General features: G+C 39.5%; 1 protein-coding gene across 1 annotated transcript in view; it reads left to right on the top strand.

Moving 5' to 3' along the window:
• ERP44 (endoplasmic reticulum protein 44) overlaps nt 1-22,538 on the top strand; it is an 80,259-nt gene that overhangs the window by 40,020 nt on the left and 17,701 nt on the right. The window contains exons 5-10 of the mRNA XM_080940061.1: nt 12,574-12,758; nt 13,702-13,817; nt 17,523-17,580; nt 18,258-18,374; nt 21,400-21,511; nt 22,394-22,535. Of these exons, the coding sequence (XP_080796187.1) occupies nt 12,574-12,758; nt 13,702-13,817; nt 17,523-17,580; nt 18,258-18,374; nt 21,400-21,511; nt 22,394-22,535 (730 nt within the window). The remainder of the gene's footprint in view (nt 1-12,573; nt 12,759-13,701; nt 13,818-17,522; nt 17,581-18,257; nt 18,375-21,399; nt 21,512-22,393; nt 22,536-22,538) is intronic.

Genomic DNA, 22,538 nt, shown 5'->3' on the forward strand with positions numbered 1-22,538 from the left:
AGGTAGCCGCATAGACGCTGTCTCCACGCTGCCTCCCTCACCCTGTCGCTGACAGCAGGGCATGCATGGTGTGGGCTCAGGTTCAGACCGTCCAGTCCTTTTTGGGTTTAATTAGAGGGTACAACGCAAATGAGTCTCTGAGTCCCTACCATTGTGCTTTCAAGCTTGCCGCCTATGACTGGATGTGTATCATTTATGATGTCTTAAACAGATGACTTGTAGGATCTCACGTTACTGTGCTTCTTGTTATTGAGGAAGATAGTCATTGTTCAGATGTTTTTAACCCGTGCTGTTTACTCTTGAAAGTTGCATCTGCAGTGTTAAGTCCTTCCTAAATGGCTTTCTTGTTTGGACGACTTTTCTTTTAAAAGGAAGGACTTATTGGCAGTTTATTTACATTTTTTTCACCTTTTCGGTGTTCTCTTTAATTTTGTAGTGTCTACTCTTTAGTTTGTATCGGGAAAGTTCTGAGCTGGGACAATGCTAGGAATGTTGTGGTCTGGGGAGACGAGCCTGTTGGTGAGAGCACGCTCTGCTAGGCTTGCTTTCTGGAACAAGGTGTTATCAAGGTACCTGTGGCATGTGAGCCTCCAGTTAATACAGCAGCTCTCTGAGGTGATCCTTGTTCATTGCTTTATTTGGTGGAGGATGTGAGCGCATACACTTTATCCAGGGTGAGCCAGGGAAGGAAGGTCATTGGCTTAGAGTACCAAAATGCCTCATTAGCATGGAGAAAACTTTCATGTGAGTGCCTAGGGGTCCTTTCAGTGGGGTGTCATGGTTTCCTGTTCCAGTGCAGATACAGAGATAGGTAAGAATTGGCTCTACTGCTCTCAAATCTCTGAGATCTGAGCTCACTCAAACTTACCAGTTCTTATACCTGTCTGGAGGCACGGTCTCACATGCCCTGCAGTCAAGACTAGTTCCTTGTCAAGGCATTTGTTACAATTTTTCCTTTAAAGTGTAATATTCCTGTGTTTTTTTTAAGTGTATAACATAGACAATAATAAAAGTTTCATGACTCTAGTTTTGAAAAGTATTTTATTGTACTAAAACTTAAAGAAAATACTTTCTTTTTGTTTGGATTTATTCAAGTTGCCAAAACCACTGTGTAGCAATGTAGTCATAGCTAAGTAGAAAAGGACTTTAATACAAGTACATTACTATAATTGATCTGATAGCAAGACAGCTACTGAGTGACTAGTGGGCAGGAAGTAAGTAGATGAGTGTGGCTGTGCATGGAGTGTGGATATGCAAGATGAAGGAAGACCTAGTGCCGAGGGAGGAGTCAGGACGTGAGATTCTGCCGTGCCATCAGAATGGTGTTCAGTTTGAATTTTTATGTAGTGGTTTTGGCTGCAGTCTACTATGAATGTGAAACTATTATATAGTACATTTTGTTTCTCTATCATCTTACATCTTGGTTAGTATTGCATGAGTGTTTCGATTTTCTTATATTTTTGCTGACAGTATGTATACTGCTAGGACATACACACACTAAGTTTTTGAGAGTACCTATTATGTAATGGATATGAGATGAGACGGTTGGTTTGTCTTCCCTAAAGCTTACTGACGTTGAATATCTTTATGTATGCTTGCTGGTTATTAAAGGAATGTACATTTACATCCTTTATTTGTTTTTACATCAGTTTTTATTTTCTTTCTGTTATTGAACAGTCAAAGCTTTTTATATTTTCTGGATATTAAATCTTTATCACATACATTATTTTCAGGTATTTTTCTCACCTTGCAGGTTGTCTTTTTAGTTTGTTTATTATGTCTTCATGCATAGTTTTTTCCCCCTCAATCTTATTGAAGTCTAATTTATCTATTTTTACATCTTTTTTGGCCATGTTTTAGATGTCATAGCTAAGAAGTCATAGCCAATCCAATGTCAGTAAGCTCTCCTGTACTTAATAGCTTTCCAGTCTTAGGCCTTATGTTCAGATCTTTGATACTTTTGACTTAATTCTTACATATGGAGTAAGGTAAAGGTCTACTTTATTTTTGTGCGCATATGATATTCACTATGCTATCAGGAACCACTGGTGAAGAGATACCCTCCTGCTCCAATTAGATGGTGCTGATTTGCTTATAAAGCAGCAGTCGATGGTGTGCGTGGTTGTTTATTTCTAGGTTCTCTCTTCTGTACCATGATCTCTGTCAGACAGCTTTGCTCTAGTTCTGTGATAACACTTGAAATATGGAAATGTGCTGTTTCAGCTTTGTTCAGGGTTTGCCTTTTGTTGTTTTCAAACAGGCAGTGTAAATCTTCCAACTTCATGCTTGGTTTTTTTTTTTTTTTTCCTCAGAGCGACTTTGACTGTTTTAATGGGATTAGATTTCCATGACTCCGAGAAACAGCTCGTTAGTTTTTAATGACAAAGGGGGATCCTGGGTTTCTAATTAGAGTTAACTTCATTGAGACCACTTTGGGAAGAGTTAATATTTTAATAATTTTAAGACTTTTGATCCACAAACATTTTTAATCTTTCAGTGAATTTAAATATTTTTAGTTTCAGCATTTTTTCTCATTTTTTTCAGTCTACATATATTACTTTGATACTTACAACCTACACAAAACTATTTTATTTTTAGATTGATCGCATGGGTGCATGTGTGTGCTTTCCTTTACTCCGCCATCTTAGGTTCCGACTGTTACCATCCTCAGGACACTGTGATCAGATGTAACCAGCTCTCCTCTGATGTCCAGGCTGGCATAGTTACTTGTCAGAGCTTGGCTCTTTCTGGCCATTAAAAAAAAAAAAATCTTTATTTTGGGCTGGAGAGATGGCTCAGCAGTTAAAAGCACTGACTGCTCTTTCCAAGGTCTTGAGTTAAATTCCCATCAACCACTCAGTGGCTCACAACCATCTGTAACGGGATCAGATGCCCTCTTCTTTTGTGTCTGAAATCAGCTACAGTGTATATGAAATAAAAAAATCTTAAAAAAAAAAAAAAGAAATCTTTATTTTTCAGAACCTAGACAATTCCAAGGAATATTGGTTACAAAATTTGTAGAATATTTTTCAGTTTGGGTTTGTCTAGGTTCCTCCCACACCCGGGCTTTTCACATATTTTTTGAGGGTTTTTTTTTTTTTTTGTTTTGTTTTGTTTTTTGTTTGTTTTTAATTTTTGTTTTTTGTTTTCCAAGACAAGGTTTCTCTGTGTAGCCCTGGCTGTCCTGGAACTTGCTCTGTAGACCAGGCTGGCCTCAAACTCACAGAGATCCACCTGCCTCTGCCTTCTGAGTACTTGGTTTAAAGGCAGACACCACCACTGCCTGATGTGAGATTTTTTTTTAATCTGTGTCTTAGTTTTTGATACCATTATAAATGGCTTTTGCTTTTAAATTTTAAATTTTTGCATTTTTTAATATGTAGGGATTGAAATTAACACTTGTGTATTGCTCTGTGTTGGAATTTAATTCCAGCAGCTTTTGTGTAGAGTTTGCATGGCTTTCTAGTGGAAATAATGGTGCTCTGCACAGATAGAGCCGGTTTTCTTTCCTGTGCTCAGTGTCTCCACACCACATTCTGTCCAGACAAGTGCCTGCATTTGCTGCTTCCGGATTAATTTTGTGGAGCCAAAGGATCCATTTCTTAGCAAGGCGGTTTGAGAATCAAGATGTCATCCTGACTCTGCACACCTCGCTCTCTTAGTCTCCTATTAGATATTCTGGGGGTCTGCTCTGGCCTGTCACTGCGTCACTCTGTCTGTGTGTCTTGTTCTGACCCACCTGCTTCACTCGGGTCTTATCCAGTGTCATAGTGGTGTGTACTGGAAACACTCCTGTGCAAAGTTTCTAGTTAAATCAACTGGTGAACCTGCCCATTGAGTGCTCAGGTGGATTTTGGCTTATTCTTTCATCTACTGCCTCAGTTATGGTCACCACAGTCTTTTGAGTTAGCTAGTAGTATTTATTCAACAAGAGCTTGTATGCCTATTCTTCACAATGATAGGTGACAAGTCCTAGAGACACAGCAACAAACTGAAGTTGAGGTAGCATACACTGTGTGCTGTGATAACGTCTCTGAAGAGCGGTCATGACTGTTGTGGTGTGCTGTATTAATAGGCAGAGTGTACTCTGCTGGGGTAGGGAAGCTTCTGAGGACACGACATAAACCTGAAGGAAAGCAGTACTTCTGTTGTAAACTCAAACTGCAGGATAGGTATGCCTGTGAGCAAGATCTCACGGTGGTGTGGCAGGTGTGCATGTGGTGAGAGCTCTCTGAGCTGAATGTCGTAGTCATCGGGGAAATGTTTGTAAGTGCTATGTTGCACTTTTGTAATCAGTGCACTTTAAGATTGATAGTGAGGAGAGATTATAAAGTTAACAAACAACAGAATTATAAGCCAGGATAGAAATATAATGGCACTTAAAAAAAAAGCATCACGTGAGCATTTTAAAGAAGTTCCTTTAGAAGGCAGTTGTGCACGCACCTACTCATCATCCCTTAAAACAGGCGGGGAAGTCTTCTCTAGGAGTTTCCCCCTTTTGCCATTTTGTTGATTTATCTTGAAGATTCCTCTCAGTGTGTATTTCTAGGAGCCAGTTTCTTGGTTTCCTGCCTGTCTTTCGTTTTGTTTCCTCTCCTACCCACTGGCAACTCAGGCAGCTTTCTGTTCTGCCTTTTCCTCACTCCTCTTCCTTATATACCCTTCTTAGTAAGGACATTGTGTGACAGTTCAGTTCTGTGCTGAGAACTTGGGAGGTCAAGTAGTTCGCCCGCCGGCACTTGTGTTTCAGGAATGAACTGCACACCTCCTTGTTTCCCTCCCTCTGCTCTCCTCTGGCTGCAGCCCACAACTGTGTAATTGTACTGCAGTCCCAGTGTAGAATCCATATTTCACTTTTAAGCTCCTAAAAACCTTTACTTGGCTTTACTCATTGTAGGGAATGGGTGAACTATAAGGAAACTAGGGAAAGAAAAGGAAAACGAAGTCATAGCTGCTAGAAGAAGAGACAGAAATTGAGCTCAGTCCCAGCTGTTTCTGTCCCCAAGCTGACAGAAGAACTGGTCCTGCAGGAGAGAGGATGTCAGGTCTTGGCTTTGCCATTATTCTGACAGTTACCCTCCTCTTCTCTGTCTAGAGGACTTGGGGAAACTACATCTTTAGTCAGGATATATGCTGTTGTGAATTCCTTCGATGGGGTGGCTTCTACTGTACTGAGGAACTCCAAACTGAAACGTGGTTTTGGTGTATAGGTTAAATGTTATGGATTGTAAGGCTCTTGGAAGTCCTGTGGAAACAGGAGTATTGGAAGTAGTTACATTAGGAATGGCGAGAACAATGACAGTAATAAAGTATAAGGCCAGATGCAGTGGCATTGGTGTTCAACCTCAGCATTTCAGAGGCAAAAGAAGATGAATCTCTGGGTTCAGGGCCAGCCATATAATTTATTAGCCTATATTGGGAATCCCAAGCTGTGTATCCATGCTAGGCTACATACTAAAATACCGTGTCAGTAAATGAGTAAGTATTGTGAGCCTTGAAGAGTCTAGGCCTTATCTCTGTAGTGGTCTTTCCCAACTCAGGTACCCAGCAGGTAGACTTGTTCACTGGTGGTCATTGAATAGATGAATGGATGATTGAATCCCTCCGATAGCTGGTGCCTGACAGGGACACTGGGTCTTTAAACATTCTCTCTGGTCTCCAGTTTTACATGCGAGCAGTTTCTTCTATATTTTCCCAAATCAGATTTTATTGATTATAAGGAACTATTTTATCTCCACGTGCAGAAATTAGTGTGTCTTACAAGGAAAGAAAATTCATTCAGAATCTCTTGTGACTCATTTGCCAACTGAGTCAGTTTTTACATGTTTCCACACAGAGGTTAACTGCACACGCTGAGTGTTGCCAGCGCTCTTGATTAAGGAGCTGTTACTCGGCTCTTCCTATGAGTTTCTGTAATTTGTCACCACTTTTCTGTTTGACCAGCTTGAGGACTGCTTTATTCTCAATTGAAATGTGTTACTGCTACTTAAGTAGGCTTTATTCAAGGTCAGCAAGATGGAAACTAAAATATTAGTGGTTTTTCTATAAAGGCTAGGAATAGTTAATGGTGGTGGCTGGGTTGCAAGTGGTACTGTTTTCTTTATAGTTTCTTTTCCAGTTTTTGTTCTGTGTGCATTTTGTATATGCATGTCTGTCTGTGTGTTCACATTCACACGTGCCCTTGCCTATACTGTGGAGCATGAAAACATGTCATCTGCAGTCTCCTCATTTGAGACTGTGGGAACAGAATTCACCATTCTGATGGCAGTGCTGCCTTTCAGTTTGGAAGGCCCAGTCCGACTGCCCCTGGTGGGACAGGTTCTCTGCTGACCTCCAGTGGCCAGAGTCTGCATGGACACTCAGTGTTGGTCAGTGCAGAATCCTCTAGCCTTCCATCAGCATTTTTTGGAATGTTATCTGTTCTTGAATTAGACAATATGCTACCATAATACCCAAGTTACTCTTTATCTGTCTGTCTTCTAGTGCTACTTAAACCTGTCTTATTTAAAATTAAGAAGCTTTTATTAGAGCTGTACATAAATCCCACATACGGAGACAGAATTCTGTTGGTCACAGTAAAAATAGTTGGAAAATAAACAGCTATCTAGAAAACCACCCAGCCCTACAGAGGACTGACTAGAGCAGTTGGAGTCTTTTTACTCGGGGAAAGCTGAGCTTAAGTAAGCTCCAAGGTCACGTTAAAGCTTTCTATCTAGAGTCTTATTTTGGTGGTGTTTTTTGGGGAGGATGTTTGTTTTAGGGCACCATGGTTTAAGACTAGGAGGAGATATGGAAACAGCAGTAGTCCTACTGAATTCTGCAGTGAGAACCTTCTAACGAGACCATCTGCCTCCTTGAACTGATAATAGTGGTAGGCCAGAGATGAGACAGGAGCATGACACACTTGCTCCATTTGGAACCCTCCTGGGTGTTAGTGAGGCATTCATCAAGGAAAACTTAGTGACCATTGAAGCAAAGTTCATGCTAATTTTCCAGTCAGAAGCTGTTAACCTCCTGAAATTTCTAATTCCTTTGACATCCATTTTAACATTTGATCTATCTAGTTAATTTTTTAAAAAGCATTTATTATACCCCTGAAGTCACTCTTTGTTACATTGTTAAAATATAAAGCTGTAATTATCTTAAATTCACTTTTGGACAAAGCTTATGAAAAGTCACCTTTATGTCTGAAATTATCGATCAATGTAATTTTAAGGGTTTTACTTCATAATTAAAAGTTACCTCGCTGTGCAGCATACCTGCCGCCGTGATGTTTGAGAGTTAGCTCATCAACAGTCTCCTAACAGTCTGCAAGTATTAGTTCACTTTTTCTTCATAACCAGACTTTTAAGGCAGCCTGGTGGCTATAATGGTTGGCTGTGGAAACGGGCTCTGGCCAGCCGTGGCAGGAGGACTGCAGTGCTCTTTACAGTGCTTCCCGAACCGCCCAGGCCAGCACAGACTGGCCTTTCCTAGATGAAGTTCTCGTTGCACTCACTGCTTTGTCAGTTTCAGGAAGTTAAAGGGGGAAAACGGGAGACCGAGCCTGTGAATGCGGTCTGGTTGGGTAGGTGGGGGTTGGGGAGAAGCTAGGAGAAGTTAGGGACAGGGGTGAAAATGATCACAATATATTGTATGAAATTCTTAAGGAACTAATTAAATGTTATTTTACAGAAAGACAGTTGAAAGCATTATATTGTCCATTTTCAATCTGATTGTTAGATTGCCAACTAAAAACAACACTCCCGCTAGATTAGTCATTCTGTGCCAGTCTTGTCCCGTCCTTCCTGCAAATCCGTGGGAGGAGTAAAGTGACCAGACCTGTGCCTCCCGTGCTGGAAGCTGAGACACTCACCTGCTTTTGTTAACACTGACTGTACGCTTAAGTTGTACATGACAGAATCTTTGTAGGCTTGATTTTTTTTTTTTTTCCCATTTAAAATTTAAGGGTTTGATTTTGATTTTGCCAATATGGGGGACAAAATTTCATCTGGTAGTTTGTTTAATCAGTAATTTCTTGATTACAACTGAGCATGTTTTTCTGTTTATTGACCATCTGTGGTTCATAAATTGAACAATTTCTTTAGTTCTCTTTGATGGTCTTTTAAAATGCAGTTTTCTTTTTCTTCTTCTTTTTTAAATCAGTATGATCATTTCTTTCTTGTGTATGTTACAAGTACCTCTTTTTTAGTTTGTCATAAAAACCCATGGTCTTATCAGGTATGATGCATGCAAGTCAGTGAATCATGAGTTCAAGACTAATCTGGACTACATAGCAAGTTTGAGGGCAGCCTGGGTTGCATAGTGAGATGCTGCTAAAAAACAAAGATGCAGCTTTTCAACCTCAAATGCTTTCTTGTCTATATCGGACTCCAAAATCTGTTGAGCCCTTTAGCAGTGTGTGATACCGACTCAGGGTTACAGGTTCCATTTCTGAGTAAGCATTGTCCCTTAAGCACCCCAAGGCTAAAACAGCCTTCCTCTGTTTTCTGCCTGCTTCTCCTCCACACCTGTCCTCAGGCTCCTGTGGCACTGAGTGAATGCCCTTTGAGGCTGTTCTTTGTGTCTCAGGCCTTCCCCAGCTCCTCTGCTGGGCCAGGTGTGCTGTCTGTAAAAGGCATCGTCGCATCTCCTTCGCTGTTGCAGGAGTAGCATTCAGCCCTAATCTGCAACTGCTGATTTAATTTCCAAAAGGAAACCTCTAGGGAAGAATGTGACTGATCTTGGCTCATCCAGAAAGGGTCTTTTCTTTAGGGGACATTTCAGTTTATTTAGTCATAGTGCCTTTCATGGTTTCTGATATCTTTAAACTTTTCCTTTTTTAAAAGTCCAGTTTTTGCTAATTATAGTGAAGCAGTGGATGCCTGCTGCCTACTGTCCTGCCCAGCAGTGAAGCACCGGCTGCGGATTGTTTAAACTGACTGTGCTCTGCCAGCACCTTACACTAAAGCTCTAAGCACACATCAGTGGCAGAGCTTCGAGTGTTTCCTCGTTATTTGGTATTTATTTAAATACCTTTTATCAGATAAAGGAAGCCATTCACTTCTATTTCTGAAGTGTGAATGAATGTTAAATTTTATCGAATAGGTAATACAATATTTATTTTTTTAGCATTGTGAATTGTTTTAACTGATTTTAAAATACTAATCTAAACTGAAGTGCTAGACTAAGTCCAGCTGGATTGTAATATATTCTCCATGGCTAAATTAAGTTAGTGAGCTTGTTTGATAATTTTACATCTGTTCTTAAGTAAGGTTAGTGTGGATTTTTCTCTTTCCACAATGCATGCCCTTATCCATTTTCTCAAAAACACCATGGAAACAGAAACGAGTTGAGAGGCATTTCGTCTGTTTATTGCTGGAATAATTTTAAGTGACATTTCCAGCTCCTAAGACTTTTTGTAGTATTTGCTAAAGGAAAGTGACAAGGAGTGAAGCTTTGTGTGTGTTGCAGGGGCTGACTTGCAGTTTCAGCTTCTTCAATGATTTTAGGACCATTTATACATTTGATTTCTTGTAGGTTTGGTTTGGTAAGTTGTATTTTTATGGAAATGCTTCCATTTATTAAAATCTTTATATTGGCATTAAGTAAGTCATCGATAACAGCCGTCAGAATACAGATCTCCACAAACACTGTTGAGAGAGAAAAGCATATTAAGAGTTCATGCCAAACAGGGTTTGTTATTCAGTGCGAAAATGATCACCTTCATAGGCAAGAGCCTGGTTTGGTTTGTATGTTGCACTACAAACAGATTGAACTTAAAAAGAAATTAGTGTCACTTCCAACTCAAGTGTGCTGATTCACCTTGGTTTTATTTACTCTTATGAATTAATAAGTGCACTGTGTTTATTGCATATGCTTTGAAGTATATGTACCTGCATGGTTAAAGGTCACTAACAAATGCAGTTTCTCATGGTTTTGATTCTCTGGCTAAAGCTCATTAACCCCCTATTTTCAGAGCTTAGCATGACATCACTAACTGTTACCTCGATGTCCAAAACCCTCTGGATTTCTTCCTTCTGAGTGTAACTGTATTCCTGACGAGCGGTTTTTAGTTTCCCCGGGTCTCCAGTAACTGCCATTGTACTGTTTCTAAAATCAGACTGTTTTTAGATCCCACATATCGTTGAGATCACGCAGTTTTGTGCTTGATTGTTCCACGTAAACCTTCTAGGGTTATTCATGTTGAAACAAGTGATGAGGTGTCATTATTTTTATAGCTTTGTGCATTTAGGTGATTATCCTGAATGTTGTGACTAGTGCTTTTGTAAACATGGGATTATGATCTCTCCTCAACATGGCTCTCCTTTGAATTTTCTGAGGAATTTCCACACTTGTCCATAATGACTCTTTCAGCTCTTTTACATTCTCACCAAAAGCTTCCCCTTTCCATCTCCTCACCAGCACCTGTTAGCGCATGTGTTTTTGTTAAGAGTCTGATTGAATGGTGTCTCTGCTTTTCCTGTGTCTGCTGCTGGACTAGGTAAGTATTCTCTGTGTGCTGCTTCTTAGGCTCTCCTTGTGGTTTTAGTTACATTTCCCTGATGGTTGGTGCTGTTGCCATTGTCTCCCCATATACCTTCATATACCTACCTTTGTGAACTATCTATTCAGATATTTTATCCATTTTTAAATAGATAAAAGAGTTACTTGTATTTTCACAGTATACTTGTTTGAATTCTGGATAAATTTTGAGCGTTGACTCTGTTCATTGTTAATTAACATATATTTTCCAGTCAGTAGATTGTCTTTGTAACTTAAAAACTGTTTCATTTCTAACTTAAAAACTGTTTCATTTGCTGGGTAAAAGCTTTTAAGTTTGAAATAATCCCATTTGTCTGTTTGCTCTTGCTGCTTGTACTTTGGAAGTCTTATCCAAACATCCTCTGCCCAGGCTGATAACATGAAGTGTTTCTCAATTCTGTATTTTACTCCCTTAGGCTGAGACTTGATTCTTAGTGACATTACTGATACCAAATACAAATATCTATCAAAACTCTGTTAAATTTCAAAGCAGCAATACTCATATTGATGTTTTAAATGTTTTACACTCATGGTAAATATTTACATGGTTTCAAACTCAGAACTATAAAACCAAATATAAAAATGAAATCAAAAGTTTTTTCATAGGATTTTCTCCTACTGGTGATCTCTTTTCTTTCAGTTTTCTTCTTCTTTTCTCTTTTGAAGGTAGAAGAGGGACAGATGTCTAAGTTGGAGCACATGCATGTGTGTTTGTACATAATGTATCTATATTTCTTTCCTACATTTCTTAAGCTCTTGCATCTCGCTGGCTTTTCACTTTATACTGCATCCTGAGTGTTTCAGTTCAGAAACATACAGCCTTCTTTTTCGTTCTCTTACGTAACAGCCTGGTACTGCATATTATGAACACTTTAATAAAGACGCCCAACCTTTATTAAACCAGTCTCTGGGAGATACTTGGAAAAATTTTAAAAGAAAGATCTTTTCAATTCTCTAGACCATTGTGTCAGTGGTCAAAGGACCTGTTAATCCAGTTTTAAAGCATTTTAATTAAACGTCATTGTCTCTGTGTCACTGCAGCTGTTTATTTTTCAGAGAGCATGTGTAGAGCTGGAGAGTGGAGGATTATGGGACTAGTCCACATTTTTATGATTTTTGCCGCATTACCAATACTGCTGTATATTTAAGAACTTGTACTTGGGCACCCACTCTCTTCCATGTTTTCTTATTTGTCCCTTGCCCAGTAGGGCTCAAAAACATACTGTAGTTTGTCACTTGTAACTAATGTGCTCACTGGTTCCGCTTTGAAGTAATCAGCTCCTAAACTAGACAGGCTTTGTTAAATATGTATACATTGGGTTAATAATTCAGATTTAAAGAACTTTGGTAATGAATTGCAATTTCTTCCTTGTAAATCCTCTATGGCTTTTACCAGACTATTATGTGATCTAAATTAAATGTAGGCTTTTATCTACCATCCTTTTTGAGAGCTCCAGCCTTAATATCTAATATTCCTTTAGTATTCTCTAAGTGCTTGTCCTGGAGAGACACAGTGCAGCTTCGACTTAGCAGACGTTGTGAGTACTTCTGCCTCTTTCTGAGCACTGCAAAGGCCTTGGACTATGTAGTGTCATTTACGTCCTGCTCAGCAGCTACTCCTAACTTATATGCTGCAGTTGTCACATGGCTTTAATTTATACCCTACCTCACTTGACATAATTAGTATATTGCTATTTTTACATTCTGATATCCATGTGCCACACAATGATATGTATTCGCACATTATTATTATTTGATTCATGAAACTACCTTGTTACAATAGAAATCACCCTTCCTGTAAGAGATGAAAAGGGAGGGCATCACAGTTTATGCACATAAAGGTTCATGCAGCGTGTAAGCAATGGATTCAGAAGTTAAGTCCAGGTAGTGAGTCCAGAGCCTGGTCAGATAGCAGTGTAAGGTATTTTCTTTTCTCTTTCACTCAGAAAGAAGAGATGTCATAAATAATTGTAATGTTTCTGACTGTTGAACTAATAGGTTCATCCTGACTGTGTGCTAAAGCTAACTTCCTTTCATATATTCTTTTAGCTGATATAGCCCAGAGGTACAGAATAAGCAAGTACCCAACCCTGAAATTATTTCGTAATGGAATGATGATGAAGAGAGAATACAGGGGCCAGCGATCAGTGAAAGCGCTTGCAGACTACATCAGGCAGCAGAAAAGTAACCCAGTCCATGAGATTCAGAGTCTAGATGAAGTCACCACTCTTGATGTAAGTTACTTATGGCGGAAGAAGTGTGCACTGCCTGTGTAACTAATGCAGACAAACCATAATGCAAATGCGGAATCTGCACGTTCTCTTAGTCAACTGCAGTATATTTGACATATACAGACTAGAAAGACTTTGGGATTCATTCTCACGGGAATCTCTAATGTTTACCAGACTTCAGATAAAATGTATGGCATACAACAAAGCTGCACTTATTGGTTAATGTAGGCAAACTACAAATAGAAGTTTAAGTCAAGCACACACATCAAAGTTTTCCCATTTCCCTTGGTTGATACCCATAGAGTGTCTACTTTAATCACTATTTCAGGCCTTTACAATTCAGTGTCCTCTAATACAGCATCTCTTGATAAGCTTAGCAAATGCCTTTCTTTGTAAACTGGGCAATTAGAACACATGCACATGTGTACACACAGACACACACACACACACACACACACACACACACACAGAGACACACACACACACATGCACACATGAACACAAACACCAAAAGCAAGAACTACAGTGTTTAGTCTTTATCCCAGCCTCTATCAGGTGACAAGTTAATAAGTGAGCCATCTGCTGTTTCATGGCTGCTGTTGGAGGAGCACGGCTGAGCATGGCTCCTGAGCCAGACATGAAGGACGTTTATGGCTAACACCTCAGCAGACCTCGTGAGCTGTGAACATATCTTGTTATTGCCGAGCTCCAGCCCCAGAATTGTGTTAGGAAAGGCAGAGGGCCACTGTGGGTTGTGGCACACAGGAAGGAATGGCTAGGCTTGGGGACCTTGCCATTTCAGAGCAAGCAGTAAATTTTCTTTCTTTCTTTCTTTCTTTCTTTTTTTTTTTTTTGTCTTGAATAAGTCACAGAATAAAGAGTAAATGAAGCAGCATGCTCTTATAATTTTATATGTTGCAAAATAATTAGATACTTTATTTTACAGCGCAGTAAGAGAAATATCATTGGATACTTTGAGCAGAAGGATTCAGATAATTACAGAGTTTTTGAAAGAGTAGCAAGTATTTTACACGACGACTGTGCCTTCCTTTCTGCTTTTGGGTAAGTATATTCATTAGCAGCCTGCTAGGAGGTGAGCTTGGCTGTCATGCTCAGGTCATGTTCTAAAGATGACCTCAGACCTTTTCAAGTCACCAACCAGTATTTATACATGTAACTAATCCTTTAAAGGTCTTACTGTTTTTCTATTGTGTTATGTTTCAGAATGTAGGTAAAAGCCAAAGAATGGCTCAGTTAACCATGAGCTCTTATTTGGTTGATTTACTAACTCTCACACCAGGTAAACTGCTAACCCATGACAGCGCAGGTGACTGAGCACGTTCTCTTTATGGTTAAGAAACATAGTTTCTTATCTTCCTTTATCCCCATGTCTTCACTGCCTTCCTTCATAGCTTTCTTTCACCTTCAGTTCTTGTTGAATTTGGTCATATTAAAATCACACACACACACACACACACACACACACACACTCAGCTGGTCATTCATACCAGGGCCTTCTACATGCTAAGTTTCTGTTCCACCCTGATCTGTAGTCCAGCCCTAGGTTTGCCTTTCTAAGGTTGGTCCCCTCACTATTGTAGACTGTCCTTTTATCTCTCAGTGGGACTTTGGTCCTTCAGGTCTCCCTGCTTTCTCATGGCTTCCCCCTGACAGAAACTGCTTTCTTTTCCAAAAATCATGTTCCTCTCTTCTCTGATGCACCACTTTTATCTTGAGCTGTAAAGCCATCTTTTTATTTTCATTTCTACTTTTTTAAAGGCGGTTTTATGCTTAGTTTCCTTGACTTTCTTAAACTCTTCCAAATAAAAAAAACCTTAGCTTCTTGGAACCTGACTTTCTACTAATGAAGCTTGCCCCTGGACAGTCACAAAATGACTCCTTGATTGTCCAATGAAGTAGGTTTTCTTCAGTTTAATCCCCTCAAATCATCTGAAGATGGAGGCATTACCTTCTTTCTTTTTTTTTTTTTTTCCTCTTGTACACACTAGACACTGAATCTCTCTGGTCTGCTCCTCTCCGTTCCTTTCTCTTCTATTGTTCCTTTTATCTCTGAATGTAATTATTCAAGGTTCTGTCCTTGAGCCTCTCTTCTTGGAGGCTATCTGAACTACCTTTGGCTGTTGTGCAGTGTGACTTCTTTTATTTGTGGCTCTTCATGGCTGTGTTAGCCTGGTTGGAACAGTTGTTGTGATGCCTTCTCCAGTTGATGATGTCAGCTCTTGGTCCTTGCTTTGGTGTTTCACTGTGATCACCTCAGACACCTGAGCTAGCTCCACCTTAGAGCCTCTGCTGTTCTTGTATCTGGAAGTAGCTTTGGCTTTTTAGGATTCCAGAGTGTCTGCACTAATTTGCATCCAACAGTGAACGACAACCTCACCAGAATTTGTGCCATTCTGTGTGCAATGAGATGAACTCAGGGGTGTTTTAATTTGCATTTCTCTCCTTGCTAAGGATTTTAAACATTTTTGGGGGATATTTCTAAGCTATTTTAATTTTTTTCAATTGGGAACTTGCTATAGAAATTTAGCCTATATTTTAAATTCTTTTGTGGTGGGTTTGTTTTGGTTGTTGGTCTCATCTTGGTTTAATTTTAATATTCTGGATGAATCAAGAAATCATAATTTTTTTCATATTTCGAAACTTAATGAAGTAGAGTTTTAAAAAGTATTCCCTTATAATCTGTATTTCTTTGGTTTCTGTTGTAATGTTTCCTGCTCATTTCTGATTCTGTTAATTTGGATTATTGCTTTTTGTCTTTTTAAGTAGGCCAAGAGTCTGTAGATCTTGTTTATCATCTCAAAGAGTATTAGAGTAATTGATTTGCTATATTTCTTTGTTTCTATATTATTGTTTTTTTAGACTATCATACATGACATTTCTACCTTTCTCCTACCAACAACTCTTGTCCCTCTATTCCCTCTCAAATTCAGGACCTTTTCTTTAATTATTATTTCATATATATATATATATATATATATATATATATATATGAAATAATATGCACGTATACATATGTGTACATACACAGGTACATCCTGCTTAAGCTATTTTGTGTGTTTTTGTTTAGGCGTGACTACTTGAGATTGGATAGCCTATTAGTAGGATCATTCCTTTCTCTCTCAGCAACCATTAATTGCTTTTAGCTCTTCTAGGGGTGGAGCCTTGTGAGATTTCTCCATCCATGTTGGGTGCCAACATGTTGTCATCCTGCAGGTCTTGTTTATGCAGCCATATTGTTGAGGTTTCATGGGTACAGCTTCCCTGCCATACAAAGAAGACAGTCTCCCAACAGCTTCTTAGGCCTCTGTCTTCACTGAACTGTAGTGTAGAGGTTGTATTGGAGATGTATCAGCTAGCTTTGGTACCACATGGCCATTTTTTTTTCCTGCATTTTAACCAGTTGAGTATTTCTGTAATGGTCCTAGTGTGCTGGCGGAAGCAGCCTGCTGAGTGATAAGCTGTGCTTCTGGGTGTAAGCACGTAGAGTGCAGTTAGAAATCAAACTAGAGGATGCTGACTAGGTCTGCAGTACACAGCTCTGTTTGCACACTTGGGAATGTCTTGTGTGGTCTATAGGCCTTATAGCTGGGTGGAGCTGCTGCATTCTCCCTTGGGTTGTTCCATAGCGTCTTCTGAAACTATGAGAGCAAGTCCTCAGGGAGGGGGCTTTTAGGTCAGTTTCAGTTTGATTCCTCCAAGACCTGGGTCCAAAGTTTTAGTGTCTTCAGCAACAGGATTGTCCCTTAAAGTTCTAAGGGGCAACCAAAGACAGTGCCAATAGCCCATATCATTTAGGTACTGTCTTCAACTTCCCTATCAGTGACTAGAAGGAAGACATTCCAAGCCGGGGTCTTTTTCTTTTTCTTTTTCTTTTTCTTTTTTTTTTTGGAGAGAGCCGTCATATCCAGTGCTATAATTTCATTAGAACTTCGTATATACACACATTTTAGTGTATATATAATAGTATATGGACTCTTGAGTAATTATAAGATAATGTTTTCCTACAACTTTTAGAAGTTCTTAGTATCTTATCCCTCTTCCTGTTGGCTCTTTCTCAGTATTTTCCCCCATCCCCTCTTCCCCTTTCCCATTTCCTCTTCGTAGCACCTGTGTCTCAGAGTTCCCCACTGGAGCGTCTAGGTTAGCACCCTTTGCTTCTTTCTCTGGACTACTCTGGTTAGAAACTAAAGATGTATCCGTGTTTGTTTCAACCTCAAATTATATACAGGAAGAGAAACTTACTCATTTGACCTAGGGCTTTCTGTAGGATTCTCTCACCAAATGTTATAGTACTGCGTAACTGTCTGTTACACAAGACCAAATATTTGTATGCCAGATACTGACACGTGTCCAAGTGTACAACATGCTTTCTAAAACTGGTTTCATGATGAGGGCTATTTCAATTCAAGTAGAAAGTTAATGTGTTTTATTAATCTCTGTGAACAAATTAATGTCCTTAATCTATAGGTAAAATTCAATCTAGAGTCTAAATTGCTATCACACTGACCCTGCCAATACAAAGCGGCTGACTACAACATTACACTAAAAAGTCTGCCTTATCTTAGTTTGCCTTTAAACGTATGTTTGTTTTGCTGTTGCATGGTTTTGTGAATGGGACAGATAATGAACAAGTATCCATTTCATGTTTTTATAATTCATACACTGCAGTGATTAATGAAGTCTGTTTAATTAAAGTACATTGCTTTAAGTGTTTTCCTTAACACATTTTTTTCCCCCTCATATCAGAGATCTTTCAAAACCAGAAAGGTACAGTGGAGACAATTTAATCTACAAGCCACCAGGGGTGAGTTGCTATTTTACATACTGCATAAGACACCACCATTTAATACAGTTATAATAGAAGCAATAGCTTTGCTTCAATGCTAGCAGAATCTTGATTAATCTTTAACTTTTTAAGTACTAGGGTCTGAACCCAAGGCTTGTGTATGCCAGGCAAGTGATCTGATACTCCTACATTCTGGCCCTTTCCTGTTTTTGAGACAGGGTCTTGCTAAGGTGCCAGGCTTGCCCTGAACTTGAGATCCTTCTGCCTCCGCAGAAGTTGTAGGGATCAAAGGCTTTTCCTACCATGATAAAGGATGGAACTCTGAGACCATCATGGTCTAGGAATCCAGGTTCACAGTGAAGATTGCTCACAGAAGGCCAGTCCCCTGACTTCTCTCCCTGTCTCTGTTGCATTCGTCTGGGAGCCAAATGCTGAAGATACAAGCAATCCATGTTGTCATTGAGTCGCACTGTACCTGCCAACCTCCAGTCCTGCTGGGGCAGAAATTAGCTTCTTGACAGTGGAAGCACACCTAGTTTGTTTTAGACTTAGCTAAGTCGCTTTCCTTGTCTTCTTTTTTTAAAAGAAGAAAAACATTTTTGCCAGTTCTTTAAGAGAATTTCACACAGTATGCCATATGTGTTTTACCAGCAAAGATTTCAGTAATCTAATTTTTATTTCTGTTTTTATAACAGCGTTCTGTGCCAGACATGGTGTACTTGGGATCTATGTCAAATTTTGATGTAACTTACAACTGGATTCAAGATAAATGTGTCCCTCTTGTCCGAGAAATAACATTTGAAAATGGAGAGGTATGGACTCGACTGTGGGTAATGTTAGTTCGGTTATGTAAACGAGTGCATTGCTCTGCTCCTCAAGCTGTTCCGCAGTTATCAGAGTATCCACTGGACACAGGCGTGCCCTGCTGCTTTCATACAGCATCCACACTGGCTTTCCACCTTTACCGTTCCAGAACCCTTCTTGCATTTCTAGTAATGCCAGTAGTTGGTAATGCTCTTGAAAAAGAACTTGAAAGTAATTTTGATGTGCTTCTAATGCCCACCCTTGGGTAAGGACCTTGTCTAAGTGGATGTCCTTTAGAAGGACAGATCTTAGTTACAGTGGACAATCCTTTGCCATTAGAGGTTTTTCTGGTATTAGAAAGAAGCACAAGGAATCATTAGATGGTTATTCTGAAGTCTTTTTCATTTTGTTTCTATCCTTAACTTTAAGAAAAAGGGGCAGGTTAGACTCTGCTAATTAGAATAATGGATGTTGGCTCGGTTTTGTATTTCTTTAGGCCTTGTATATGTTTAGCATACTGACAACTTTTCTTTATAGCCTTTCGCGCAAAGGCTCAAGATTTGAAAGATGACGCATAATATGTGTGCTTTCACAGTTCTTGTCAGAATCATTTTAAAAACAGAATTTAAAAATTCAGACCTGGAAAATCTTAATTAAATCCTCTCCCCACCCCCCTTGGAAGTTGCCACATTTAATAATTCTGTATTTTGAAATTATTGTTTCATTTATTGATTCTCTGTGTGTAGAAGGGAAAGGGCTTGCAGGTTGCTTCCCTTCTCGTGCTTGGAGGCAGGCTACGCATTCCACAGTTAGCCTGTAAGTTTGTGCAGATTCTCCTACCTCCACCTCATGTCCCAGGAGAGTACAGGGATTAGAGATGTGTGCTACTACATCTGACTTTTTGTGTGGGTGCTCGGGATCCAATCTGCACGGTCAGGGTCACACAGCAAGCATTTTCCACTGAGCCATCTCCACAGTTCCACATGTAATAAGTCTTAAGACATAGTATATGTTGGAATTAACCACCATGAATTATTTAACCCATAGGGGGAAAAATGTGTTTCTCTTGAATCAGACTGTCTCAGATGTTTCTAATACTTTGTATGTGCTTGGTAAGGCATTTGTTGGTGTACATGACTCGGAAGCCTAGGACTCACATGCTGTAACAGTTTCTGCATCTTGCTTGATTTTGAAAAGTTCATTGCTGTGTATTTCAAGGAATATGATACATTTCCAAATTTGTCTGTAGTGTCTTTTTTTACTAGCTATACTGTTCATGCGCACTTCTGTTGAGTGTAGTGAAGTGACATTTTGCTTCTGTCCCCTCTGTGGGAAATGGCCAGTCTCCTTCTTTCTTTGTGGAAAATTAGGGAATAGAACCAGCACGCAGTGAGGCTATCTGCCTTCAGGGCTTGCTTTCAAGAAGAGACATTGCAACCCCAAAGAAAGGGCTGAAAGAAAAGGGTGTGCTGAGGAGGTGAGACAGAGCGTTGTTACTCATTCTGGTTGTTTGTGATGCCATTGGAAACCCACCTGCTAGGTCTGGATTGAGCTGGGTTTGTGCACAGAGCTAAGGGATCCCTCTGAACTGATAATAGAAACTGTTGCACTAGGGGAAATTACCAAGCCAGAGCAGAAAAGTCCACAGACAGAAATTCAAGGAGTGGGATCTGTAAATGAGGATTAAGAAAAAATGTAATCTCAAGAGATAAAAGATGAGGAAGAAGAAAATTTTAATTGAATCACAACAGATAAATGTAATGCTAGGGAATGGTAGAGGGGAAGGAGAGTGGCAGCTAGTGGGTATAAGGTTTCTTTTTGGGGTGTGTTCTGAGATGAGTGATGATGTTTGCATAATCTTGTGAATAAAATAGCACATTATGCACTTAAAATGGTGGACTTTTTGTGGCTGAAAGTTACTTCTCAATTAAAAGAAGGGATAATATGATGAACTTATTTATTTAATCTATCTATATATACAAGTGAAACAAATTTAAATATGAGGTAGGCGCCAAAATGAAGACTTTAGTCTTATGTGATGGATCTCAGGGATTTAAAAATCATTATTAAAGATAAACAATATCTGTGCTTCATGCTGAGGCAGTTCCTAAACTGGACTCTCAGAAGTATTGCTAGTGGGAATAAATACATATGGAGGCCTTTCCGGACTTTTCATACGAGTAAGAACATGGCATTTGTTAAGATTAGATTATTCAAATCTACCGTTTCTCGTGTTTCTTTTATTCTCAATTAACAGTAATACAAATTTTAATAGAATTTTGTTGTTTCCAAGGTGCTTTGTGTGTGTTGCTTATTGAAAGACAGCCAAGGGCAGCTGATTGTGGAGTTTTGTCTTTTATCCTTAAAACACTTTTCAGCTTTGGGTAGGTCTCATAGTGGAATGGTTTTCAATAGACACTTTCTAATGAGCTTGGGTTTGTGAATCAAATTGACTTGCTGCTCACACATTTGTGTTTTCAGTCTTCCTTATGAAGACTGGCCATGTCCTCAATGTTTGTTTCTCCTGAATTAAGAACTGACTGTAGTTGGTTCTTCTCTCAACCCTGTCTTCAAGAGGCCGTCCCTGTACTCACGTGAGCACGGCTGGCTACTACAGTGGTTCTCAGCCTCTAAAGCTGTGACACTTTAATACAGTTCCTCAAGTTGTGGTGACCTCCAGCCATATAATTATTGTATTGCTACTTCATGACTGGAATTTTGCTACTGTTCTGAATCAAAGTGTAAATGTCTGATATGCAGAGAGCACTGATCTATGACCCCGTGACCCACAGGTGAGAACACTGGGCTACAGACTGAATCAGGTGAATCCGTGCATATAACAGAGCAGGACATGTACGTTTCCTAGGTGACTGTACCTGAGATGCAAAGGTTGAACCCATGTTTTCTTAAGTCTCACTGTTCTTCACACAGTCAGACCCGTTTCTCTGACGGCTTCTGTTAGTCACATGAATTGAGTCCACAGTCGGTCCTTGGAAAACAGCACTGATTTCCACTGAAAACTTGTCTCTACAGGAGTTGACAGAAGAAGGACTGCCTTTTCTCATCCTCTTCCACATGAAGGAGGATACAGAGAGTTTAGAAATATTCCAGAATGAAGTAGCCCGGCAGCTGATAAGTGAAAAAGGTAGAGTGTCGAAGGTGTCTGGTCCTCTCTCTCCTCAGCTGCCTTTCTCCTCCCTTCCTGTTCCGTACTTGCCTTAAACACACTTAGGGTAAACGTTTCCCAGGTTTCTCTGAGGGGAAGGAAGCAGTGGGGCTATGATGTCAAACAGGCTTTCTATGTGCCTGCTTTCACTTTCTGTCCTGTTACTGATTTTAGAGGGAAAAACAAATCACATGAAAAGTGGGGCTCTGGGTGAACAGTATTATTTGGGGAACCATTTTCTGGTACCGAAATGCTTCTCTAACACATTTACTGAGACATTGCTAAGAGGTGACACACACTGACCCACATTTATTTCTATGTGAGAGTTGAACAGCTGTCTGCATTCTCCACATCTTAGCAGAGTTTGGGGTGTCAAGCAGCTTCCCCTTTATTTTGAGGATGAAAGGTCAAACCATTTAAACTGATGGTGTGGTAAAGAGCTGCCTATTTTAATGAATATTCTGGGTTTGAATTAGATTTAAAAGTAGCCATTTAGTCTACAGGGGGCATGAGGATGGTCCCAAGGGAGCGGTGTGTGTGTCAGATTAGGGGACTTGCTGTCAGAATTTGGGGAACCCACGTGGCAGATGACTGCCAATTGAAGAACTAAGAAATTCATTTCACAATAGCATTTAAATTAGAGTTTTTCTATAATTTCTCTTATAATTTCTAAGGGTATTATACTCTGCCCTGAGGACTAAAAAAAAATTCCTTCTTTTAAAAATACTGTTTAGGTTTTAGTTTTTCTGATTTGTATCAATTTTAAAAATATTAATGTTTATTATGCTATTTTTGTGAGTTCATAATCAGAAATATAGTTTAAAACCTAATGTAATTCTTAAAATTTGGTTTCTTTCAAAGGTACAATAAACTTCCTACATGCAGATTGTGACAAATTTAGACATCCTCTTCTGCATATCCAGAAAACCCCAGCGGATTGCCCTGTCATAGCCATTGACAGCTTTAGGCACATGTATGTTTTTGGAGACTTTAAGGATGTACTGTA

The sequence above is a fragment of the Micromys minutus genome (assembly GCF_963924665.1).
Source record: "Micromys minutus genome assembly, chromosome: 28".
NCBI lineage: Eukaryota > Metazoa > Chordata > Mammalia > Rodentia > Muridae > Micromys > Micromys minutus.